This window comes from Podarcis gaigeae (assembly GCF_964106915.1).
Source record: "Podarcis gaigeae genome assembly, chromosome: 9".
Lineage (NCBI taxonomy): Eukaryota > Metazoa > Chordata > Lepidosauria > Squamata > Lacertidae > Podarcis > Podarcis gaigeae.
The window spans coordinates 39,942,327-39,964,555 of NC_139685.1; the positions used below are offsets into that span (position 1 = coordinate 39,942,327).

The 22,229-nt window shown below is 40.0% G+C and overlaps 1 protein-coding gene across 1 annotated transcript; it reads left to right on the plus strand.

Annotated features, from left to right (window-relative positions):
* Positions 1-1,948: 1,948 nt before the first annotated feature.
* On the plus strand, positions 1,949-17,165 carry PLRG1 (pleiotropic regulator 1). The gene is made up of 15 exons (XM_083755784.1): positions 1,949-2,096; positions 6,620-6,726; positions 7,753-7,895; positions 8,612-8,665; positions 9,600-9,693; positions 10,498-10,588; positions 10,782-10,883; positions 11,301-11,393; positions 11,702-11,851; positions 11,953-12,054; positions 13,020-13,122; positions 13,703-13,811; positions 14,002-14,141; positions 15,195-15,388; positions 16,630-17,165. Exons 1-15 carry the CDS (start codon positions 2,088-2,090, stop codon positions 16,687-16,689), a joined length of 1,551 nt encoding a protein of 516 aa, XP_083611910.1. The 5' UTR covers positions 1,949-2,087; the 3' UTR covers positions 16,690-17,165.
* Positions 17,166-22,229: the final 5,064 nt, after the last annotated feature.

Here is a 22,229-nt window from a genome sequence, read left to right on the forward strand (position 1 = left end):
AACAAACAATTTAAAAGACTTCTGTCCGTATCCAAAATAGTTAGCTGTAAAAATATTCGGAAGAAACTATAATCTGATACAATCTGGGATTTGTTTGTTTTTTGAAACTTCTTGGAAGGAATTTGAATCTTGGCTATCTCTAGCTCTAAGGGCAAGCAAGGATCTTTTTTAGAAACAGTGCAGCAGCATTTCTGCACATACATGCCTGGCAGCATGCATGTTTGCTCAGAAGTAAACCACACTGAGTTCATTGGGGCTTACTCACAGATAAGTATGTATAATATCAGAGCCAAGTAAATCTTGCCAGATTTCTAATGTTAAAAAAACAGAATCTTTTTCTTGAGGTCAATGAAAAGCTAACTCATGCACTCTTCTGTTCAGAATCTGTAACTACACCTACTGCCCTCTGAGGTACAAAACATAACTGAAGCCATCCGATTAAACTTGTCCACAGATGTAGTGGAACTCAGTTTTACAATAGTTATTACACAATGCTGTACACACACACAAATATTCCACAGCCACTTTTGCAATTCATTATATTCAGTGTATCTTGATGGTATGGGTGCTGCCTTGAGCACAATATTCCCATTTTTATTTTCCCAAATTTGCTTTAAGCATTATTCAGTAGCGGCGTCAGAAAAAACTTGGTGAGCAAGAATAGAGTTGCCACCATTTCTGCAGAGCAAGCAGCAATGCTAACAGGTACGACCTCTCAGAACTTAATTTATTTACTACACAAAGGTAGAAACAAATAAAATGATTTAAAACAGCAAAAATAAGTAAAAATCCACAATAAAATACTGCAGTGACCCAGGGAAAATTAAAATATGTTACTATACCAGAAGTGAATGCAGCCCTCAGTATGAAAAAGGTTCCTCACCCATGATATAAATAAAGGTGGCATTTGAACTGCTGTAGTGCATTATGGTAGTTTCAGCACAGGGATAGTTATATAGCATTCACAGGAAGCTGTGTTATGTCAGGTCCAACCATCGGTCCACCTGGGTCAGTACCATCTGCACTGACTTTCCATCTGCAACTGCTTTCCACTGGTTTTATCTGTCCATCCAATGAGTACCTTTTGCATGCTAAGGATGTGGCAACTGCTGAACCACAGCTCTTCCTGGTTACTTCCCAACACTGCCACAGTTTAATACCTTTGGAAAACTATCCAGCATCACTGATGTACATGGGATTAGAGCAGCCTTATTCCCACTAAATTTAAAGGGATTATTCCAAAGGACTGCAGCTTCAGTTAGTCAGGTAGCACAGGAAAATCCAATCTGATACCTTACCCTGGCATGTTCTGCAGCCTTACTTAAACGGAATTGATTCCTGGATCATACCAAAATGTTTCAGATGAGTAAATAACAATGATAAAACGTGTGTTTGAGTGGGAGGGGTGTGTTACTCTTGTTTTTATTATGTATTTTGTCTTTTTCATTTTGTCTTTTTATATTGTGAACCACTCTGAAATCTATGGATAAAGGGCGATATACGAATTTAATTAATAATAGGTTCGCAATGGTCCTATGGCTCTGTGGCTTTCAGTTTCAGAGCATTTTTGTTCACAAACCTCCAAGCTCCTGATTATAAATATCACTTGATGGCGTGACGTCCCGTAGGTGTTTCTATGAGAATGCCTAATGGGAAAAGAAATAGAAACACGGGGGTTTGAATTGCTTCCTTCTCACGCGCTTCCCTGGAAGTCCCACGGGGACTCGCTCTCTAGCCAGGCGCATATGGCATACGGCAAGGGCGTGAGGCTGCCGCCACACTGTCTTGAGCCATCAATTCATCTCCTGCCCTCAGCCCCCTTTGCTACGTGCGGGGTTCCCGTTTCGAGCGGGCAGCCCTCCGGTGACGCCATCAAGCGAGCGCCCGGCACTGAGTGGAATCGAAGAGGTTCCGCCCTAAACGCTGCCCCGCGCAGGCGCGGCAGAGGGAACATCGCGTCAGTTCCGGCGCGGCGAAGGCAAAGCGCCGGAAGTGGCGCCTTCTTGCTAACGGGCCTGCGTCCGGCGTCGGTTTTGCCGCGGTTTTCGCTGAATGACCAGGTGGTTGTAACTGAGGAGGCTGGCACCATGGTGGAGGTAAGAGGGCAGGGGTGGGACTGCCGAGGCTCGTGGCGCGACGAGTTGAGGGCCGTCTCGCTCCTTCGCGCCGCTTTTTTTTTGGGGGGGGGGCTCAGCTGCGCGAAAATTAGACCCTTTGAAATCAGCTGGATGAGGCAGTTGCTTGTCTTCGGTTTGGGCGTAGAACGGGGTCTGCCTTCCTCCAACGCCGGCTGTGCGGGTCGAACCGGCGCTTGTGTGTGTCGGCGAGAGTGAGGAGCTTGGAGAGGTGCGTTCAAAAGCCTCCCCGATGTTGGCTTGGAGGAGGGTTTTCGCACATTCAGGGTGTCTTACAGGCAGTCATATAGTAAGCATGAAACGTGAAGGTAGTCATGGAAAAGATCAAGAATCAGCGTTGACTTGCCGAAATGGCAAAAATTTAACTGGGAAGCTCAGAAATCGAGACGACAAGAATGGGGAAAGTTTATAGTTTATGCACGAGACCACTGTAAGTAGCTTAAAACATTGGTAAAATTTCAATCACACTAGTCAAGTAACAGAAAGTATGGATAATTTAGAAGGACAAAAATTTGGGCAAGTATACGCAGTTGTAAATATCATCATTGGGACCCATGGAAGGGATGGGGGGAAGATTTGGATTTGGAATGGTTTTTTGTTACATGTTTATACCTTTTAAAAATCAAATTATATATATATATATATATATATATATATATATATATATATATATATATGAGTGTAGACTTAATTCCACTTCAGAAATAACACCTCATGGATTCCATCAGTACACGAACTAGCCCCTCTTCCTGGCATTCGAACATGCCAGTGAACATCCATCAGTGATAGTTGGTAGCTAAAGGGGCTCTCAGGTGGTTCTGGATTTAGGAATGATGCAGGAATGTTTGGTTGCTGCTGCTTTACCTTCATCTGGTGATAAAGACTGAAGAGTTATTTATATATATCTCTCTTCTGAGGAAGAAAAAATTGTTCACTTGTATACCTTGAATGCAGAAGGCCTCCCATTCAGTCACGGACCTAAAAAGCGTCTTTGGTGACAGAACTGGGAAACCAGAAAGGTCTGAGATCACGGAGAGTTACATCCATAATAAGCAATGCTGACATTACAGGCTATATGCATAGTGTTAGTGTTTTTCCATTTCCTTGGATAGTGAGGGTTTTTTTTTAAAAAAAGGTGTAAGTTTTTCTACACCCAAAAATAAATAACACTTGGTGAACTTTTGTTTGCTTACTCATGAAAAGTGACAGGAAAACTGCATTTCCTTTTTAAAACTAGGTGCAGAAATGTTGGGAAATCCTTGTGCCTGGTCTGAGCTTTATTGGTGTGCTGTGCTTACATGCTCATAATCCTTTAAAAAAGCTGCAATTATCCCCAGATCTACTTTATTGTAAAATAAGCTGTCTGTAAGGCACACATACTGCCCAAGTGCTGTTCTTTTTTTTATTCCTCAAATACTTGACTGAAAACACAGGTCAGGCAATAGGAAGAGGAACACTGCTGTATCCATCTTGCCTGTACACATACGTAGAGGGATGCTGCTATTACATGCTGGGTTAGGCTTGTATGGGGCCCATGTGAATTAATTATCCCATGATAAACCATGTTTGTGGATGAATTAACTGAACAAAGAATTCTAGAGTATTTAGCTTTTCTGAATTTTGCTACCACTCAGACAAAAGTATTCACTGAAGAGCAGGGGAAGAAGTTTGTGTGATAAGTGAATTACTATTTACCCAGATCATCATCAGCTTCAGACCCTTTTTTCCCAAGTACTAAAGATAATGCATAAAATGTCTGATCTCATTCGCATGTTAAGTTGAGCGAAACCAAACCGTGGCTTAGGATGCCAACTAAGTGGCCCTGCATTGATACAGGAACGCTAGTCTCCATCTTGCAACAGTGCAGCCAGAGGTCTTAACTTTACATGGGTGCAAAAGCCCAAGAAGGCTGTGGGTGTAGTGCAGGGCCTTGCACAAATTGGGTTTGATGGCAGAGGGACAGTATACCTGACAGCTATCTATTATGTCAGATTTGGTATCTCATTTTGCGGCCCTGAAAAGTTTGAAAGTTTGTCTTGAAGCACAAATTCTAACCAATACAGAGTCTTGTAGGATAAACAGCATCATGTACCTTTCACCGAAGTGGCAAGAATATGAATGACACATTTCACAGACATGCAGCCTCCACATCCACAATTTATTTGTGTGTTAGAAAATGGGAGTCATTTCCGAACAACATGGGTCAGCCAAGAGCTTTGGGGAGCACAAATTCTGCAAACAGAACATGAGTGTTAAGGGACAAGAGAGAATGGAGGATAGGATAAGTATATGCAAGTGGCCATTTTCGTAGCTGGAGAATAAAATCAGGTTAGCAAAATTGCTGTTATGATGTTTAAAAGAGGCAGAGATATTATTTATGGTGTAATGGAGTACAGAAGCAAAACAGTTTCATCTACATGGTGAACGGCTATTGAAGTAATGACTGCATGATACTGAATAACATGCTTTGTTATTAATAGTAATTGGGGTTTCATGTGTGAACCCAAATACTTCCATGCATCCACATTTCATTTTGGGTGCAAATGGGTTTAGTAGGTGCTTTTGTTAAGGAGTAACTGACTGGGACAAATGTGTACACCCCACTTCCACTGCATTCGAGCATGCATCAGATCCTTGGTCTTTTATTCATCATTTGTTTGTCATAGCTGCTTTGTCACATAAACAAGGTAGGAAATTCCAGTATCACCAATGTAATTGACATTGGCTTCCCAGTGTAGGATAATAGTAAAAAGCAGTTTAATGTGGCCTCTGTATTAACAGCATGCTAGCCTGATCAACCAAGCAAGTAATAGTTGATTGGAGCCAACAAAAAATGAGAAACAGTTCTCTGACTGGACATGCAGAAAGCTAATGGATCATGTTTAATGTTCTGTAAATAATGTCCTCACTCTGTTTGTTTTTTATCCAGTTTTACAATGACAATAAATTTAGGGGAACTCTGGCCTCTAAATGTATATGAAAGGTGACTTGCCAGAAAGGAAGTGCAGGGCTTTTATGTTTGGATTTACACCCAGTTCACCCTAGGATGGAAAACAGACTTTTGACCAAAGCATTAGTCTAATGTCTTTGATCTTGACACTCCGGAAAGGAAGAAAGTTAACTTAATACTTCATTTGGAAAGTTCAGTCATAGTTTTTAGCACTTAGCAGATTCTGTTGCAGAGTAAACAGGTACTTATTAGGATGGAGGCAAGAGCTATGCTCCCTTTTCTCATTTGTTTTTGGTACTTTGCCTTCTTTTTGAATGGGGGTGGGGAAAGTGAGCTACACTTGTTCTAAAGGAGAACAAAATAAAGTCAAGCTAGCCATGTATGCATAAGTACTGTTAGTCTAATACCTTTTCTTGGACTCAATTAGAACATCACAATACTAGTGAAAGTAACATTTATGGATTATATTTTTCTAAGTACACATACTACTGCAAACTATTTTTAAAAACATTTTACATTTTAGTAGCTATTGTACTTCTGCTTATTTCTAGGACACATTTCTTTTATATACTGTAAATTAAAACAAAACTAGAATTGCATAACAATTTTAACAAGCAGCTAAAAACACATACCAAAGAAGTTCACCAAAACAAAGTATTTAGTAAACATTATTATTTAGTAAAGATGTATCAAGTACATACATACTTACCGCAGATAGTTAAACACAGTGAATTGTATCCAACTCAATTATGCTCAAAATAGTCCAATTGAAATTTTAATGCTACAAATACAATGCTCAGGTCAATCATGATCCCCACGAGGTTTTGCTAGATCGTGGTCAATCTCTGGCCCCCTTTCCTTAGCGTCGCTAAAACTGACTCCTGCCCTGCACCCTCGCCCCACCCTCCATTGTTGTTTGATCTCTGGAAGGTAAGACGGAGCTTTCTTTGTGTTGCTGTTTTCATTCATAGCGATCTTTTTGTGAATGACTTTACCCCTTTGTCCCTTGTCTTTAACCCCCCAAAAAACGGAAGTCCCCCCCAAAAGCTATATTTTTAACCCATAAAAACTTTGAGCTGAACCCCCCAAAAACGGGGGTAGATCACTGCCAGTTTTTAATTCTGAAAGTAGACCACAGTTTCTTGAGAGTTGGCCACCCCTGCTCTAGGGGAAGGAAAGGTCTCATGTCATCATGCTGAACTTTAGACCTGAAAGAAGTATTTTGTGTTTTCTTCTGTCTACTCCCAAACTTGGCAAGTTATGAAGACTCTCACCATTTGCCTCTTCTGACTTGGGAGAGAGAAGGCTGATTTCTCATATAGTGTTTATGTTTGAATCAGATAGAAGGGTATGAGATTTCTGTCTACTCTAGAGATCAGGAGAAATGAGAACCTTCCTTGAGTTATCTGACATGTGCAAAGGACTTGAGGAAGAGACGTGGGGGTGGGGGGGTCAGTGCTCGTCAATGTTTGTTGAGCATTTTTAATGAAATAGGTCTTACTAAAGATGTGTCTGAAACTTTTCTCCCCTTTAGGAAGTACAAAAGCACTCTGTGCATACCCTTGTTTTCCGATCTTTGAAAAGAACTCATGACATGTTTGTGGCTGACAATGCAAAACCAGTATCATTGGATGATAGGAGGTAAGGAGGATTGCCAGTAAGCTATTGGTGCTTTTGAAGCTACAAACCAGTCTAAAAACTTAATCCATTACTCAGCAACCCTATTCCATAGTATCACAGTATCATTTTGAAATGAACTAGTTCTTGAGGGCTTAGAATCAACATTGGATTGTGTTTACAGTGATGGAGGATGAAGTTAAAACTCGGCTATGTACCCAACTAATCCTGTGTTTGTATCACCCACTGAGTTTATGCTGAAGTATCAAAAAATATTTGGTGGGATATGCATAGTCAGAAATGTGTTGTCAAAAAACAACAACAAAAACAGAAGGGGCAGATTTGCTTAAAATTTGTATACTGTATGCCAGCAGAGGTGTACAGATGCAAACTTAGAAACTGAACTGTGTCCTCCTGGCAGTGGAACAGATGTCATTGGTGGAGCAGAACTATCCCCCTTCTGCAGCCTCCTGGAACCCCCAAAACCTGTTCTGGAGCTTTGTGGACCCTCTATAGCACATCTGGGCAGTGTGTGGAAGCTGTAGGGGGTAGGGTAGAAGAGGAAGGGAAGTTATGTCTCAGAAGCATGGCGCTGTATTAAGTACAATACAGTACTTAATCTCACTATAGTACAGTACAATCTCACTATAGTGGGAATAACTGTGACCAGGTGATCTGTGTGCCTGTTCAGCCTGTAGTCCAGGTCCTAACTGTTGAAGGGGGAGGGCCTAGCTCTCCGTTTTTAGAATTATTGATCCTTAACCTGGATTTTGACTGGGCAGCCCTTTAAATAGAGGGTTTTCCTTTATAAACTAGGGCCTATGAACACCTAGGGTGTAGTAAAATCTAGAAAATTGTAACATTCAGTAACATTCCTGTTTGCTGGACTATTTATCTAAATACTTAGAATACTGCATCCCAATATAACTCCACAAGAACATCAGAACTGTTATCAGAACTCCTAATTGCATATCTTACTTAAAGCATGAGTTTGTTATGATAATACAGTGCATCAAAAATATACATGTACTAAAGTGTTTTCTTATGCAGCCACAAAGTAAAGATGGCCGTTAAACTTCGTACAGAGTACGGTTCTGTGCTTCACATGCCTGTATTGAAAGAAAATGCTCGAGAGAAGGGTCCCCATGGTGTGATTGATTCTTATGGACATAAGCAGTATCTTCAGAATCAAGGTATGGCTACAGTTATAATCGTATAAACCTGAGTATAGACATTTGGGCCCCACTTGCAGTGAAAGAATTTTGCTGCACTTTCAGTTACAATGTGGTTACACAAATGAGGACCCTGGATTATTATTTTTTTATCTTTATTTCCTTTTCTTCTTTCATGGACCCAAGGCAGCATACATGTGGTTGACAAAGACGTGGCATGTGGAAGTGCATATTAAATGTTTATAGAACAACACGTCAGAAGACTTTGAAGTTTTTCTTCTTCTTTCACATAGAAAGTCTTTGTGTATCTGACAGTGGCATTGACACATGGCCTGATCTGTGACTTGCCATGATGTAGCAGCTGGTGATCTTTATCCTAAGTATAGCTTGCTAGTGCAGAACATGTTATTATTAATTATATTTATATCTGACTGTGTTTATTAATGGTTTATTGATACAGTAAGCAAGACATTTAATAATAATACTCAAAGAAACAAAAATGGAAATAAATGCTACTGTGCCAGAAGAATGAGTGGAAAAATGTGAATTCCTAAGTTTCTTGTTAAGTGTATAAGCAGCACATAATGCATGTGCTTACAAGGTAGACAGTACCAGCAGTTCTTGTTATGTGCAAATTATAATGAAAATTGTACAAAGGTGTGTTTAGGAATTTAAGTAATTATCTGTTTACTATAATATTTATTAAAGTAATAATCAACAAATCTCTTTCTCTTTAGGTGATGATGATGAATATTTGATAACAGGGACACATCCATATCCCCCTGGACCTGGTAAGATTTTGAACAAACTATATGGGTGAAATTGAGTGCAATTTTAGTATATATATTTTCCCCAGGAAGATGCCACTAATGATACAATGCTTGATAGTCACTGTCTCTTAATGAAGCTAGAGGATACAATACCAAAAATAATTGGATGCGACTTATACATGCAAGTTACACAAGTAATGTTTACTGAAGTGTGGTTTGCATCTACCTAATGAGTTCTTACATGTTATAGTGGAAGTGCACTAGGCAAATTTTGAAATGTTTAAGTATCTTTCATTATTCCATCACTACTTGAAATGAAGGAGATGCATTTGTTCTTAAACATTTGGTTATTAAATCTTTGGATATTGGCTAAGAGATATGATGGTCCTGGAAAATTGGGAGAGGTGTTCCCCCCATTTTTTCTGTTGGGGGGGGAAGGGCGTTTCTGGGCCTTAACATATCTAGCTGTGCTGCTGTTTAGTGAAAATTAACGGAGTATTTCTCTCATGGAACACTTTGAACCTAAGAATTTCATAATTTAAACTTAAATTATATACACACACATATACACCCACACTCATCCACCCACCCACACATTGGAGCTTAAGTTGTTAAAGTATCTAAAGTGTCCAAATGAGCATTACAAGTTGTCCAGTATACTTAGGTATCCAGAGTATCACGAGTTATATTTTTTTACCTGCATTATAGAGAACTATAGTTTCAACCTGTTCCAAAGAGAGAAAATGGACTCTTTGAATTTTAAAAGCCAGTTTAGCCCTGTTAAAGTCAAGTAAAATTAAATCAACTAAAATCTTTAGCATTAAATACATATGATCAATAATGACTAAGTTTTGAGGGCTGGCTTTTGTCAGCAAGAATAGATTGATCATGATTTAGTTGGTAACAAAAAGTAATTAAGATTTGTCTTAACTGTGTGTATTTTCTCTTTTATAAGGAGTGGCTTTGACTGCAGACACTAAAATTCAGAGGATGCCTAGTGAATCAGCAGCTCAGTCATTAGCTGTGGCGTTGCCACCTTCTCAGTCCAAGTAATTATATTCCGTTAAAAGCAAAATTATTCTGTGTTTTTAACTGATGATTTTAGCTGATGAAGTTTGCATGGAAAATGCAATGTAGAGAACAGCTATTTAAATCTGTATTAATGGAAATAGAATAATGTGTTCGATCTGAAACTGAGCTTTTGGATTTTTTCATTGATGCAGCTTCATTTGTTTTTCTATATTGCTGAAATTTAAGAACTGAATGTTGTCTGATGAGATGGTTTGGAATTACTGTGAGAGCCTTTTCCTTGTACAATTGATCAGCATTTTGTTAGTTCTGATTACCTCTCTGTGGAGATGAGACGAAAAAGGGGGCTTTGGATTAGGGAGTGATGTGAAGACAATGGCATATGTTCAGTTCTTTTCCATTTTTGAGTGAAGTCTTTGCGGGACCTTCCGGTAAAAGCTAGTTTTAAGGATTTGAGCTGTGAGCCACGAAGTCCTGGTTCAGATTTCACCTGTACCCACTAACCATGCAGTTTACTAACCATGTTCATTCAGAAGTGAGTCCCGTTCAATTCAGAAGGACTTCCTATTAAGTGTGCTTAGGTTTGCAGCCTAAATGGCTGCCTCTTCAAAACCTTAGCCCTTCATCTGCAGTATGGAAGCAGTAATGCTGACCAACCTTACAGGACTGTTTTAAGGACACTTTTTGTATTTTTTACATTTACATGCACAAGATTTTGTCAGTTACTTGAAAAGAAGCAACTGAAAACAAACGTCTGCTAACACTTTGTAGGATAATGTATCTTCACTTTCTCTGCCTCATGTCCACTCTCCCTGCCTTTCCAGAATGGAATCAAATCGAACTGCTTCTAGTGTTGGTGATATATACAGACATGCTGGAATTCCTGAGCGCTCACAGCCTCCAGGTTTGACTCTGGTAAGTCCCGTTAATTGAAAGCCTCTGATGGAGATGCAGTAAATTTACCATATTGGATTCTTAACAGTGACTTTGTCGGGAATAGGGTTGTGACAGAATGACACTGCATAACCATATAGGGATATTAGAAACTTATTGGGGCGGGGTGGGATATTTGTTGAGTGTAGTTTTAAAATGTCTGTTCCTTTTATAGGCTATGATGGAAGCTGGTGGGAACAAAAATTCTGCATTAATGGCAAAGAAGGCTCCGACAATGCCAAAACCACAATGGCATCCCCCATGGAAGCTGTACAGAGTAAGTAGGAAATAAGTTGCAAGGATGAATCTCAGGATAAATTGATTGCTAAGCACTGGCAGGCTCAAACCTTAGGTTCAAGCACACCCACTCCTGCTCCAGTGCAGTCTAGAGCATGGGTCAGCAAACTAAGGCCCGCGGGCCAGATCAGGCCCAATTGCCCTCTGGATCTGGGACGGTCTTGGAATCCCCACTTGGATCGGTGTGATTGTTCAGACTGCGCCATTTTTTTGCCATTTCCCCCCAGGCGCCATTTCCCCCACACCGCGACGACACCTCCTCCCTCCCTCCTGGCTTCTCCCTGCCCTGTGGACGATGAGAGCTGGGCTTTGATTGGTGTGAGCCAGTCTGAAGCCTCGCCACCCGCGCAATCCATCTTGTTTTATAACAATCCATCTCATTTTATAACAATTGCAGGTTATCAGTGGACACTTAGGTTGGGTGAGATGTATTGCAGTAGAACCAGGAAATCAGTGGTTTGTTACTGGCTCTGCTGACCGAACTATAAAGGTAAGAGATAGCAAAGAACTGAAAAATCACTGTCTGCTGCCATTGATGCTATTTTAGGTGCTGTTAAGCGTTTCATGACCAGCATAATTTATTACCCATCTTTCTTTCTGTTACCTAGAATTTTAGTTGCATGAGTGTGCCGGAACTGGAATTAAATAAAAAACTGAGCTTTCAGACTTTATAATTCTGTTTAGAGACTAATTTTGTACGCTGCTTAGGTCTTTGAGATGTTGGACTCCATTAAATGAACAGTCTTTGATGTCTTAACTTTTGCAAGATCATCAAAACATTTGTTTCTCTTGCTTCAGATCTGGGATCTTGCTAGCGGCAAACTGAAACTATCTTTGACGGGGCATATTAGTACAGTTCGGGGTGTAATAGTGAGTGGACGAAGTCCATACCTTTTCTCTTGTGGAGAAGATAAACAGGTGAAATGCTGGGACCTTGAATATAATAAGGTAAGCTAAGCACATTGGCAGCAGCTGAAATTTTGTTAGTAATTTAAAGATTACCTATTCATGTAGCATCCAGTTTTAACTGAAATATGTTTGATGTGTAGGTTATTAGGCATTACCATGGCCACCTGAGTGCTGTGTATGGCTTGGATTTGCATCCAACAATAGACGTGCTTGTAACATGTAGCAGAGATTCAACTGCACGTGTAAGTAAAACATATATATCTGTGATGTATTTGATCTGTGTCTTCTTACGTAAGAAAATGCTTAAATAGGTTTCCTGTCTCTTGCCAATTTGGCTTCCATTTCAAAAGGTACAAATTCTACTTACCCTGCCTGGTTTAGGGTATGTGATTTGGTCAGATCTAAATCATGCTATGAAGACTGAAACTTGGCCTTTGAGCAGGAATGTATGGCATTCCCTGTATCTTACATGGACATAGTCTCTGTTTAGGCAAATTGGGGTATCCCACCATATGTGATATATGCTGTGAATATATGTGTGCATACCTGCTTGTCAATAATGTATTGCTACAGGAAAATACAATTCTATGTTCTTCTGTATTATTCCTAATTAAAAAAAAATACAAATAATGTCACAATGTAGGAAAAATGTTGCATGTGTGAATCAGCTCTTCAAAGCATATATGCCTCCCGCCTGCCTCCTGTTTAGTGAACATTTAATACTTGGCCGACAGCTTCAGTTTCCATCCTAGTTTATGTGTTTCATTATCTTCAGGGGCATTAGAGTGGGTTGTAACAGATACCTTTGTATGAGTTAAATTTTTTGAAGGCTTCCTGTGGCCTAAGAATTATTGCTTTGGCTACAGTTCAGTGTGGTATCTGCCACTGCGGAATACACAAATTATGAAATGATTTAGGGCAGTAATTCTTAAATGCTGGGCTCAAGTTCACAAGAAGATAGGGAAGTTTGATGATAAAAGGCCAGGCTGCTAACAGGTAATACTGGAACTAATAGGTGAGCAGAGAAAGAGTTGGCCTTCCACATCAGGAGAGACCTGAGTGATACATACTTTTGTCATTGGCATGCACATAACAATACAAAACAGAGTGAATACACGTTAAATGGTTTGGCCACAGAAGATTATAAACCAGCTTTTGATGGTAGATGGTGTATTTATCGGTTCTAATTTGCTTCTAACCTCCCTAGATTTGGGATGTGAGGACAAAAGCGAGCGTGCATACATTGGCAGGACACACAAATGCTGTGGCGACAGTGAAGTGTCAAGCGGCAGAACCACAGATCATCACAGGTATGGTAGAAGTTGTTTACCAAATGCATACAGCATATCCAGCAATTCACTGTTACAGTCAGCTGGAGTATAGGGGAGGAAAACTGCCGTTCCAATTCCCAGAATCCCTTTGGAAACATATTGAGAACCAGAAAACAGCTGATTTGCAGTGATGTTGTGAATTGAAGATGGTAGAATATGTAGCCCATTTTGCTGCTTGATTTTCAACTGGAAACTAGCAGTGGGAGTTTTTACAATGTGTTGGTGGTAATCCACTAACCAATAGGAATCTATTTACTTACAATTGTGTATTCAGCAGATAGAAAGCCTTTTCAGAAAAGAAGTTCCTTGGCACTTTGAAAGTTTGGCTATTGGATAATCCTAAGTCTCCCCCAAGACATTGAAATGCAATTTAAGGTAACATTGATGCATTTGATGATGCCTTCTCTGCAGGGATTCTCAGAAGTAGAGTTGTAATTGTGAAACTTGGAAGTATAACAAAATTGGAGCATGTGATTCTTTAACAAACAGGCAGTTCAGATACTTATCCTATCCACATGCCTTTCTACAATCTATTGTTGTTATTATTTTGTATTTACAGGAAGTCATGATACCACTATACGACTCTGGGACTTAGTGGGAGGAAAAACACGGGTCACTTTAACCAATCACAAGAAATCAGTAAGAGCAGTAGTACTGCACCCAAGACAGTAAGATTTTTTTCAGGTTTTTTCCTGTCCTGTTAATGTAATATAATACATATAATAATATTATATTATAACTACAACAACTGCAACAATGTATATTATTGAAGAAAGTGGTAAATTAAATTGTTAATCAGATATAGTAGTCTTTGGTTAACTGAACTTCCAATACTTGCTAAGATACACCTTGTTACAGGTACACGTTTGCATCTGGGTCTCCGGATAACATCAAACAGTGGAAATTCCCTGATGGAAACTTTATCCAGAATCTTTCTGGTCATAGTGCTATTATCAATACACTAGCTGTGAATTCAGATGGAGTTCTGGTTTCTGGAGGTAAATGAGAATTTTAGAAGTAGCTTGAACAGGAACAATTCTTTTTTCCCCATATTATTTACGGTAACATGCTGTCTGCAGGGCTGACTTATGCAGACAGTTCTGAAACACTGAATAGCTCAGAGGTCACCAGTCCATTTTGATTGACTCCACAAATGTATAGCACTAGCATTGAAAGAGCTTTGGGTCCCAGACTATTCAAAATACGGTTTTTAACAATTAGAGCAAAGCTTTCCAAATTGTATTTCGACACATTAGTGTGTTGGCGTCGCACGAATGTTCCCTGCTTCTCTCGGGGCTAGAAAGGGGTTAGTTAAACCACTGGTTTGCTAGTAAAACTGAATTACTGTGTCGTGAAATGATGCATGTCTAAAAAATGTGTCACCAAGAAAATTAGTTTGGAAAGCTTTGGTTTAGAGCAGGCACCCCCAACCTTCGGTCCTCCATATGTTTTGGCCTACAACTCCCATGATCCCTAGCTAACAGGACTAGTGGTCAGGGATGATGGGAATTGTAGTCCAAAACATCTGGAGGGCCGAAGGTTGGGGATGCCTGGTTTAGAGCCATAAATGAACTTGGTCCAAGTATGTTGAGGGTGGTAATTGGAAGAATTCTTGTTCCAAATCCCAACTTTATCTGACATGGTGGCACCTGTGTTTTATTATAGACTGCAGATGGCAAGCACAATCTTAAGCAACATCCCCCATTTATCTTACATAAGACGAAATGCTTCTTCTAAACTGATGCCAGCTATGACATGTGCATGCGTCATCTGAAAGCACAGTATACTTGCTTCAGAACTACTTGCAAACCAACACAAGTTTAACTAATTGATGAACTGATATGCTGCAATTCTATGAATCTTTCCTGGGAGAATAAGCTCCATTGAACTCAGTGGGGTTTGCTTCTGAGTAAATGTGTATAGGATTGTGCTGATAGTGCTGTTGCGATTACATAGTAAGTGGGGGCGGGGGGTTATAATAAAAACATTAAAATGAATTTGGGCTGTATATTGAATTGTAAAGCATGTGTAACACTGATTTTGTTTTTCAGCTGACAATGGTACGATGCATCTTTGGGACTGGAGAACTGGGTATAACTTCCAGAGAGTACATGCGGCTGTACAGCCTGGATCATTGGACAGCGAATCTGGAATATTTGCATGTGCATTTGATCAGTCTGAAAGTAGGCTGCTTACTGCTGAAGCTGATAAAACCATTAAAGTCTACAGAGAAGATGATACTGCGGTATGGAGAATCATATTCTTTTTCACCACATATTTTATATATAAAACTAGGGTTTAAGATACTCTTAGGACAGAAATTCTGGAAGCATTATCCCTAAACGCTGCTTACTGCTAGAGTGATTACACATTAGCTCGGGCAGCCGGCCTACTTCAGCAGCAAACGCATCTCATGGGATGGGAAAATGTAATAAAAAAGCAGTCACTACAAATAGAGGGCAGTTAGGTTGCTTGCCTGTAACTTTCTAACAAGAATGGAATAAAATGATTTCTAATTCCATTTTCAGCCTGAACAGGGTAGATTTTTAAAATTTGTTAAAAAGAAGAAAGTACTATGCATTTATTCAGAGCAGAAAATGCTTGATACTAGTTTCACAAGATTACAAAAGGACGTATGGCTGCTGCATTTTAAAAGCAGACAAGTATTTCCTTAGCCACACTGATTATCTGCGACACTTAGAGCACAATCCTATGCATAGAAAAAAGTCCCACTGAATTCTTGTTACATGTGTGTAGGTTTGCAGCCTATTATCTGTTGTACAGAGTTCTGCTGCATTACTTGCTCCAACTTAAGACTATCGTGGCAGCAGCCTTCTGTCCATTATTATTTCCCTGTACATCAAACTACGCTTGTTTTACAGGGGAGAAAATCACTCTTGAATTTTTTATTGGGAACCTTTGATCAAAGGAAACTGAAATATTTTTTGTTGCTTTATTTTCTACTTTTAAACAAAAGCTTGTCACTGCATATCTTGATTGTATGGTGCATTTGAGCCACTTAAATAATTATAGTAGATCCAGTAAACAAATCTACTTGTGTCGTCATCTCCACACATTTGATGCATTGATCTATATTACACTCCAGCTGTGAAATGGGATTAGTGGCTTATATTACCAGGGCTTTTAATTGATAAATTCTAATGCTTGTGTGCAGAAGTTGAAAGAAACACACAGTGGTTTTCAGTTCTGCTGCCTCCTCTGCCACTGGATACCACCCATAATAAACATTTATTGATATGCTTATGTATATTGGACCAAAACTGATAACTTTCCCCCTCCTGTTGATGGCAATATTTTTATATTGTTCTCTTAACTTCAGCTGGATCAATAAACTTAGTTCATCAAGAGTGTGATTTCATAGTAAAATTCAATGACGCTGATCTTATTAAACATTCTGACTTTAACACAAGCTGGAATTCCAATATGTGTTTTTTTCTTTTCTTTTTCTTTTAAAAATACTTCTAGACTGAAGAAACTCATCCTGTCAGCTGGAAACCAGAAATCATCAAGCGAAAACGATTTTAATGAGAATCCACCTGAATAGCCGTGCCATAATCCTGACTCTGACTACAAAGCCTGAACTCTCCTCAAGTCATTGCTTTGTTTAGTTTGCAGTTTTTATATTATATATGGCTTCCCTCTAGGATATTATCCTCTCTCTGATCCCAGGAAATCAGCTGCAGATGTTAACGCACATCTGAAGAAGTGAAAGTTTCTTTTAATAAAATGGTAATGTGCTGGTGATCATATTCACCCAGTGTGTGCATGTCATTCTATGTGGGCAGAAGGTGGTGTGAATCCCACCTGCTCTTTTCTTGTATCCATCTTCTTTCCCCCGAGGAAAACAAAACAAAACAAAACTCCTGTTTGGTACTTGATCCTACGGCACCAAATAGTAAAACTGTTGGGGGGGGAAAGCCATTGTAAAAGTGATTTATGTCCTTAATACAATGTGCTACTTCATTGAGCTGGATTGCAATAAAATATAAATTTCTTTTCCAGTTTGTTCTTGGGCGTTAACAACTAAAGTGCAGAACTGTGCTCTTATATGTTGTGCGTGTGGTTCTGTTTCAGAGCAATGGTTTTGACCATCTCGTGTCAGAATCCTACTTAAAAATTTAATGAAACAACCTCTTTAAAATGCTTTTTGATGAGTGTCTATTATTTGATTCTCTGTTAGTCAAACTTTTAAAACACAAGTCTTTTTAAGACTCCACAGACAAAGTAGAAGAGCAGCTCTGAAACGACACAAGCTTTTTGGCTGAGATCAAAAGAGTCTTCTGAGTGAGTGGAAATGCTTCCACTTACAATGCGATGGCTTAGCAATTTTGCTTTCTGACTAGGGCTGGACGATATATCAATATATGGTCCAAAACCAATTTGATGCTCACATCGTGATAATTGTTTCATAATATTTGAGCAGGCAATATATCGCAAAGCATAATGTGTGTAAGGGCTAAGTGATACCTGGTTTTCACCATCACGATAACTCACCAGCTAAAGGTTGCAGTATACCACAATGTCTGAAATAAGGATTGAATTATACAGAGGTGAACAGGACAATGTCCAGGCAACTGCTACTACTTAAGAGGTCTAAAACGGATAAATGACAGTATTATCAATCACCACAAAGTCAGTTTCATCAGCAGGCAAGCCAAAATTAATCCCAATAGGACTTTTGGTTTGGGGCTTTGCTACCTAATGGTGGCATGTAGGACAATCCAAAGTACATCAATGAGGTATAGTGAATACAAATAATCTGGAACTGCCAGATTGCCAGCAGGCCTCCTAGGTGGCAAAAGTGGCAGCAGCCAGGAGGTGGCAAAATCAACAACAGCGGGGAAGGAGCAGAAGCAGCGTGGCAGCAGTGGCACAATAATCAGCAGCCTGCGAAGCCTCGCCACAGCAGTAGGCAACAGCAGCCTGTGAGGTCTTGTAGTGGGGACAGTAGTGGCTTGCAAGGCCTTGTGGTAGTGGCAAAAGCGGCAATGGCCTGCAAGGTCTTGTCATAGCGGTGGCAGTGACAGTGGCTTGTGAGGCCTTGCAGTGGTGGCAGGAGACAGTGGCAGAAGCAGAGGTGGCCCACAAGGCCTCACTGAGGCAGGCTGCCAGCTTCCGCCACTTCCTCTCACTACCCTCAGGAGGACTTGCAGGCTGCCACCACTTCTTGCCACTGTGGCGAGGCCTCGCAGGCCCCATTGTTTGTGTGGCTACGAGGCCTCGCAGGCTACCACTACTATTGCCATCACCATTGCCAGAATATTGCAATATTATGTTGCCGCCGCAAGGCCTCGCAGGATGCTGCTACTGCTGTCACCTGTTACTGCCGCAAGGCTCCCCCCCCCCCCCGGGTCTCCACCGCGAGGACTTGTAGGCCACTGCCATTTCTGCTGCCAAATCCTGTCACCACTGTGAGGCCTCACAGGCCAATGCTGTTACTGCTGCCACTCTCTGGTAGCCAAGCCCAAAACCAAAAGTCCTGTTAGGATGCATTTTGGCTTGCCTGCTCCTGAAAGTGACCATGAGGTGATTGATAATATCATTTATCAGTTTTAGCCCCTAAGTAGTAGCAGTTGCCAGGACATTGTCCTGTTCACCTCTGCGTAGTTCCTTATTTCACATACTGTGATATATTGGTTTAGCTGGTGATATATCGCGATATTGAAAACCAGTTATCACCCAGTTCTATTTCTGACTGCAGTTCTGCACGCGTCATTGAGTCCTGCTTTGGGATTCTTGTGATCTTCGTGCTTAGCTTTTCAGAGGATGGAAGGGGCCGTGTTGGAACAAATTGCTAGAAAATCCATTGTGTGCCAACATAACACTTTGGGTTTTGCCTTCAACTCGGAGAGCCCTCCCAAGGTGCCATTTAGGTGCATTGTTCCAGTCTTGTACACTTTTTTTTTAATGGGTTGGATATCTTCAAAATCTTCACTTACTCTGTTCCAATAGCATTTACATGAGTATAACACATATTTGTGTACATAGAAATTTAATATTGCCAGTGAAATACTTGGTTTGTAATATTGGTTATCAACTGAAGTCGCATAAAACCACAAGCTAGTGTTAACTTACACATGAATTTTTTTTTTTTTGAAAAAATGTTCTATTACAGTTAGAAGGTATTGCAAATGTGTGTTAATGTAGTTATGATGCAATTTAAACAAAAGTTTGACCTCGTGAAATAGCGTTTAATTTTCTCCCCATAATCTTCACAGTGGTGTAAGTGCCAACTCCCTGGGTTAATACGATTAAGGATGTTTAATGCCAAATAGACATATTTATGGTGTGGTGTGCAAGTTTCATTAAAACATATTAAACAGCTCCGTGGCTGCACCATAAGATCAGCCAGAGCCCTAATTTGAAAAACTGCTCAGTTGGTTAGCTCCATTTGGATTCTCCTGTATGTGCATGATAACATCTGCTCATGGAAGAGCTATTGTACATTTCTCATCAGAGCATTATGTCAGGAAAAAACCAGAATAAAAATATATTCTACTGCTTGTGGAAACGTGCAGTATGCTCTAAGTTCCCGGTTTCATCATATGTGCACAACCTGTAGCACAAAGATTTGCAGAATAGGGCTAATGGCTATGCACATGGTTTCTCATATACGTTATGAAACAATTTCTTGTAATATGTTGAGCAATCTGATACCTAGTTTTTAACTAAAATTGGTTGTATTCCAGTTGGAAAGATTAGAGCATTCAACTAATTGCTGCTTGGCTAGTGTACTTTGTTGAACAAGTCAGTATATGGTAGTGTTTCAGAAAGTAACCACCTTTTACACACTGTTGGGACTCTGCTCCAGAAACAAGAGCCTGATCTGGTCCTTGGATCTCAGGCAAAACCTTTGTGCTTGGTTTTCCTAAAAGGCTCACTAAACAAGCCCCAGCAGTTAGTTAGTCTGCAACTGACCAACAAACACCAGGGGTGAACTGAGATTAAAAGAAGATAGAAAAGTGCAGACCAGGAACTCAGTCTTGATGGTGAGCAGCAAATTAGTTCCTTGGGCAAATGTCAACATTTGCCAATACTTTGAAGAAGAAGAAGAGTTTGGATTTTATATCCCGCCTTTCACTCCCCTTCAGGAGTCTCAAAGCGGCTAACAATCTCCTTTCCCTTCCTCCCCCACAACAAACACTCTGTGAGGTGAGTGGGGCTGAGAGATTTCAAAGAAGTGTGACTAGCCCAAGGTCACCCAGCAGCTACATGTGGAGGAGCAGAGACGCGAACCCTGTTCCCCAGATTACGAGACTACCGCTCTTAACCACTACACCACACTGGCTCACTTTGTAAACAGCTTTAATTTTGAAACCTGTCAGATGTGAAAGATCAGGTGCACCATCATGGCATGTTTTAATAAAACAATCTGATAACGTTTGTCAGGATCAGATTGTGAGTCATAACAACAAAGGCCTAGTATCAGAGAAATCTGCTCTGCCAGCACAGCAATTTATAGAATCAGCCAATTGTGTTTTGGAGGCTGGAGTAGAATTCTGGGCCATAGAAATTTGGAGTGATAGCAGTACCCAAGATTTCAGTGGGCTTTCTCTTGAATACTGTTTGGTTGGCTATAGCAGATCGTAACAGAGCTCCCGTCACAACAATTAGTGATGTCCTGTTGGCATATAATAGAAGAGCTGTTACCATTTATGAATTCAGCCTATAATACTTTAGAAAGAATAGGAGGTATAAAAATCTTGGGCAGCCTTGCTGTTCCATAAATTGTTCTTTGTCCTTCAGATTGAAAACGTGTTTTTTTTAAAAACCAAACCAGTATTAAAACAAGCTTCATATGGTCAAGATTACTGACTCCAGGGGTACATTCAATATTACAAGTCTGCACACATTTCATTAAGTTTTAGAAGCAGAAAAGCTTTTGGCCCTTGCAACATGACAAATAGGAAACTGCAAATAATATTCCTGCGTATTTTAATAATTTTATAAATGTCAGCAGTTGCTTTCACAAGGAACTGAGTGGCTCAAATATAGGCCTGAGGGAGGAAATGCAAAGAGCAGGTGTTGGAGAACAATGCTTACTTATTTGAACTTTTAATTAGTATTTTCAACAATCTTATTTACATTCACACTGTGGAAGGTGGTGATTAGAACAGTGATTTCCCCAGACAATAGTTTGGCACCACAGCCAGGAGAGCCATTATCGCTGCCAGCTAAGGATGCCTCTAGAAACACCTATGGATGCAATCTTAAACACACCCAAGAAAATAAGCTCCATTAGATACAGCAGAAATTTTAAGTAAACATGAATAGGATAGCACTATATGGCAGAGGGACTGCTAAGCCAGCAACAAATTTGGTGCAATGACAAAATAAATCTTAGATGCCAAGATCCAAATTTGGGGCAAGTACTCTGGTATCCCAGCAGAGATTTGAAATCACAATATGCAGCAAAGTAAAGTATGAAAATATAGGTTATTAGACCTTTAAAATATACACTTTAAAGTGAGTTCCAAAAATGTTCCCTTAAAAGTTTGTTTCCAAAGTTTCCCTCTTCCTTCAGCATAGGGGGGGGAAACCCACACTTTTCGTATGTAACAAAATGGCTTACTTACAAACGCTTCAAAGGTCAGATTCATGTGCTTCAGAAAAGTTGCACAGGCAGTAAAACTTAGTTCAGTTACAAAGTGGCAAAAGCTCCTCAGGTCTAAGAACCTGAGCGGCTTGTAAAAGCCATGCAGCTAGAGGCAGCAGCTCAGAGCTCACACACTGGATCCACATGTAGACTGAGGGTGAACAATAGACTTGATTACCTGTTTCCAGAATTCTAGATTAAGTCTGGCAGGACTGTATGGTATTAACCCCTTCATGCAATTAATTAGATTTAAGAGTGTTGGTTAGATGAAGCTGGTTATCCCATAGAAATAAGTGTTGGCACAGAACAATGCTGTTGGCTCTAATAATTTTTCTTGCCTGTTTTTGTCCTTAGCAGTTTCTTTTTTTTTTTAATAAAATTTTTATTAGGGTTTTTTACAGAATAAAGTACAAAGACAATAAACAACCTTACTTTTATCTCAACAGAGTTTCATAACTTCTTTGGACTT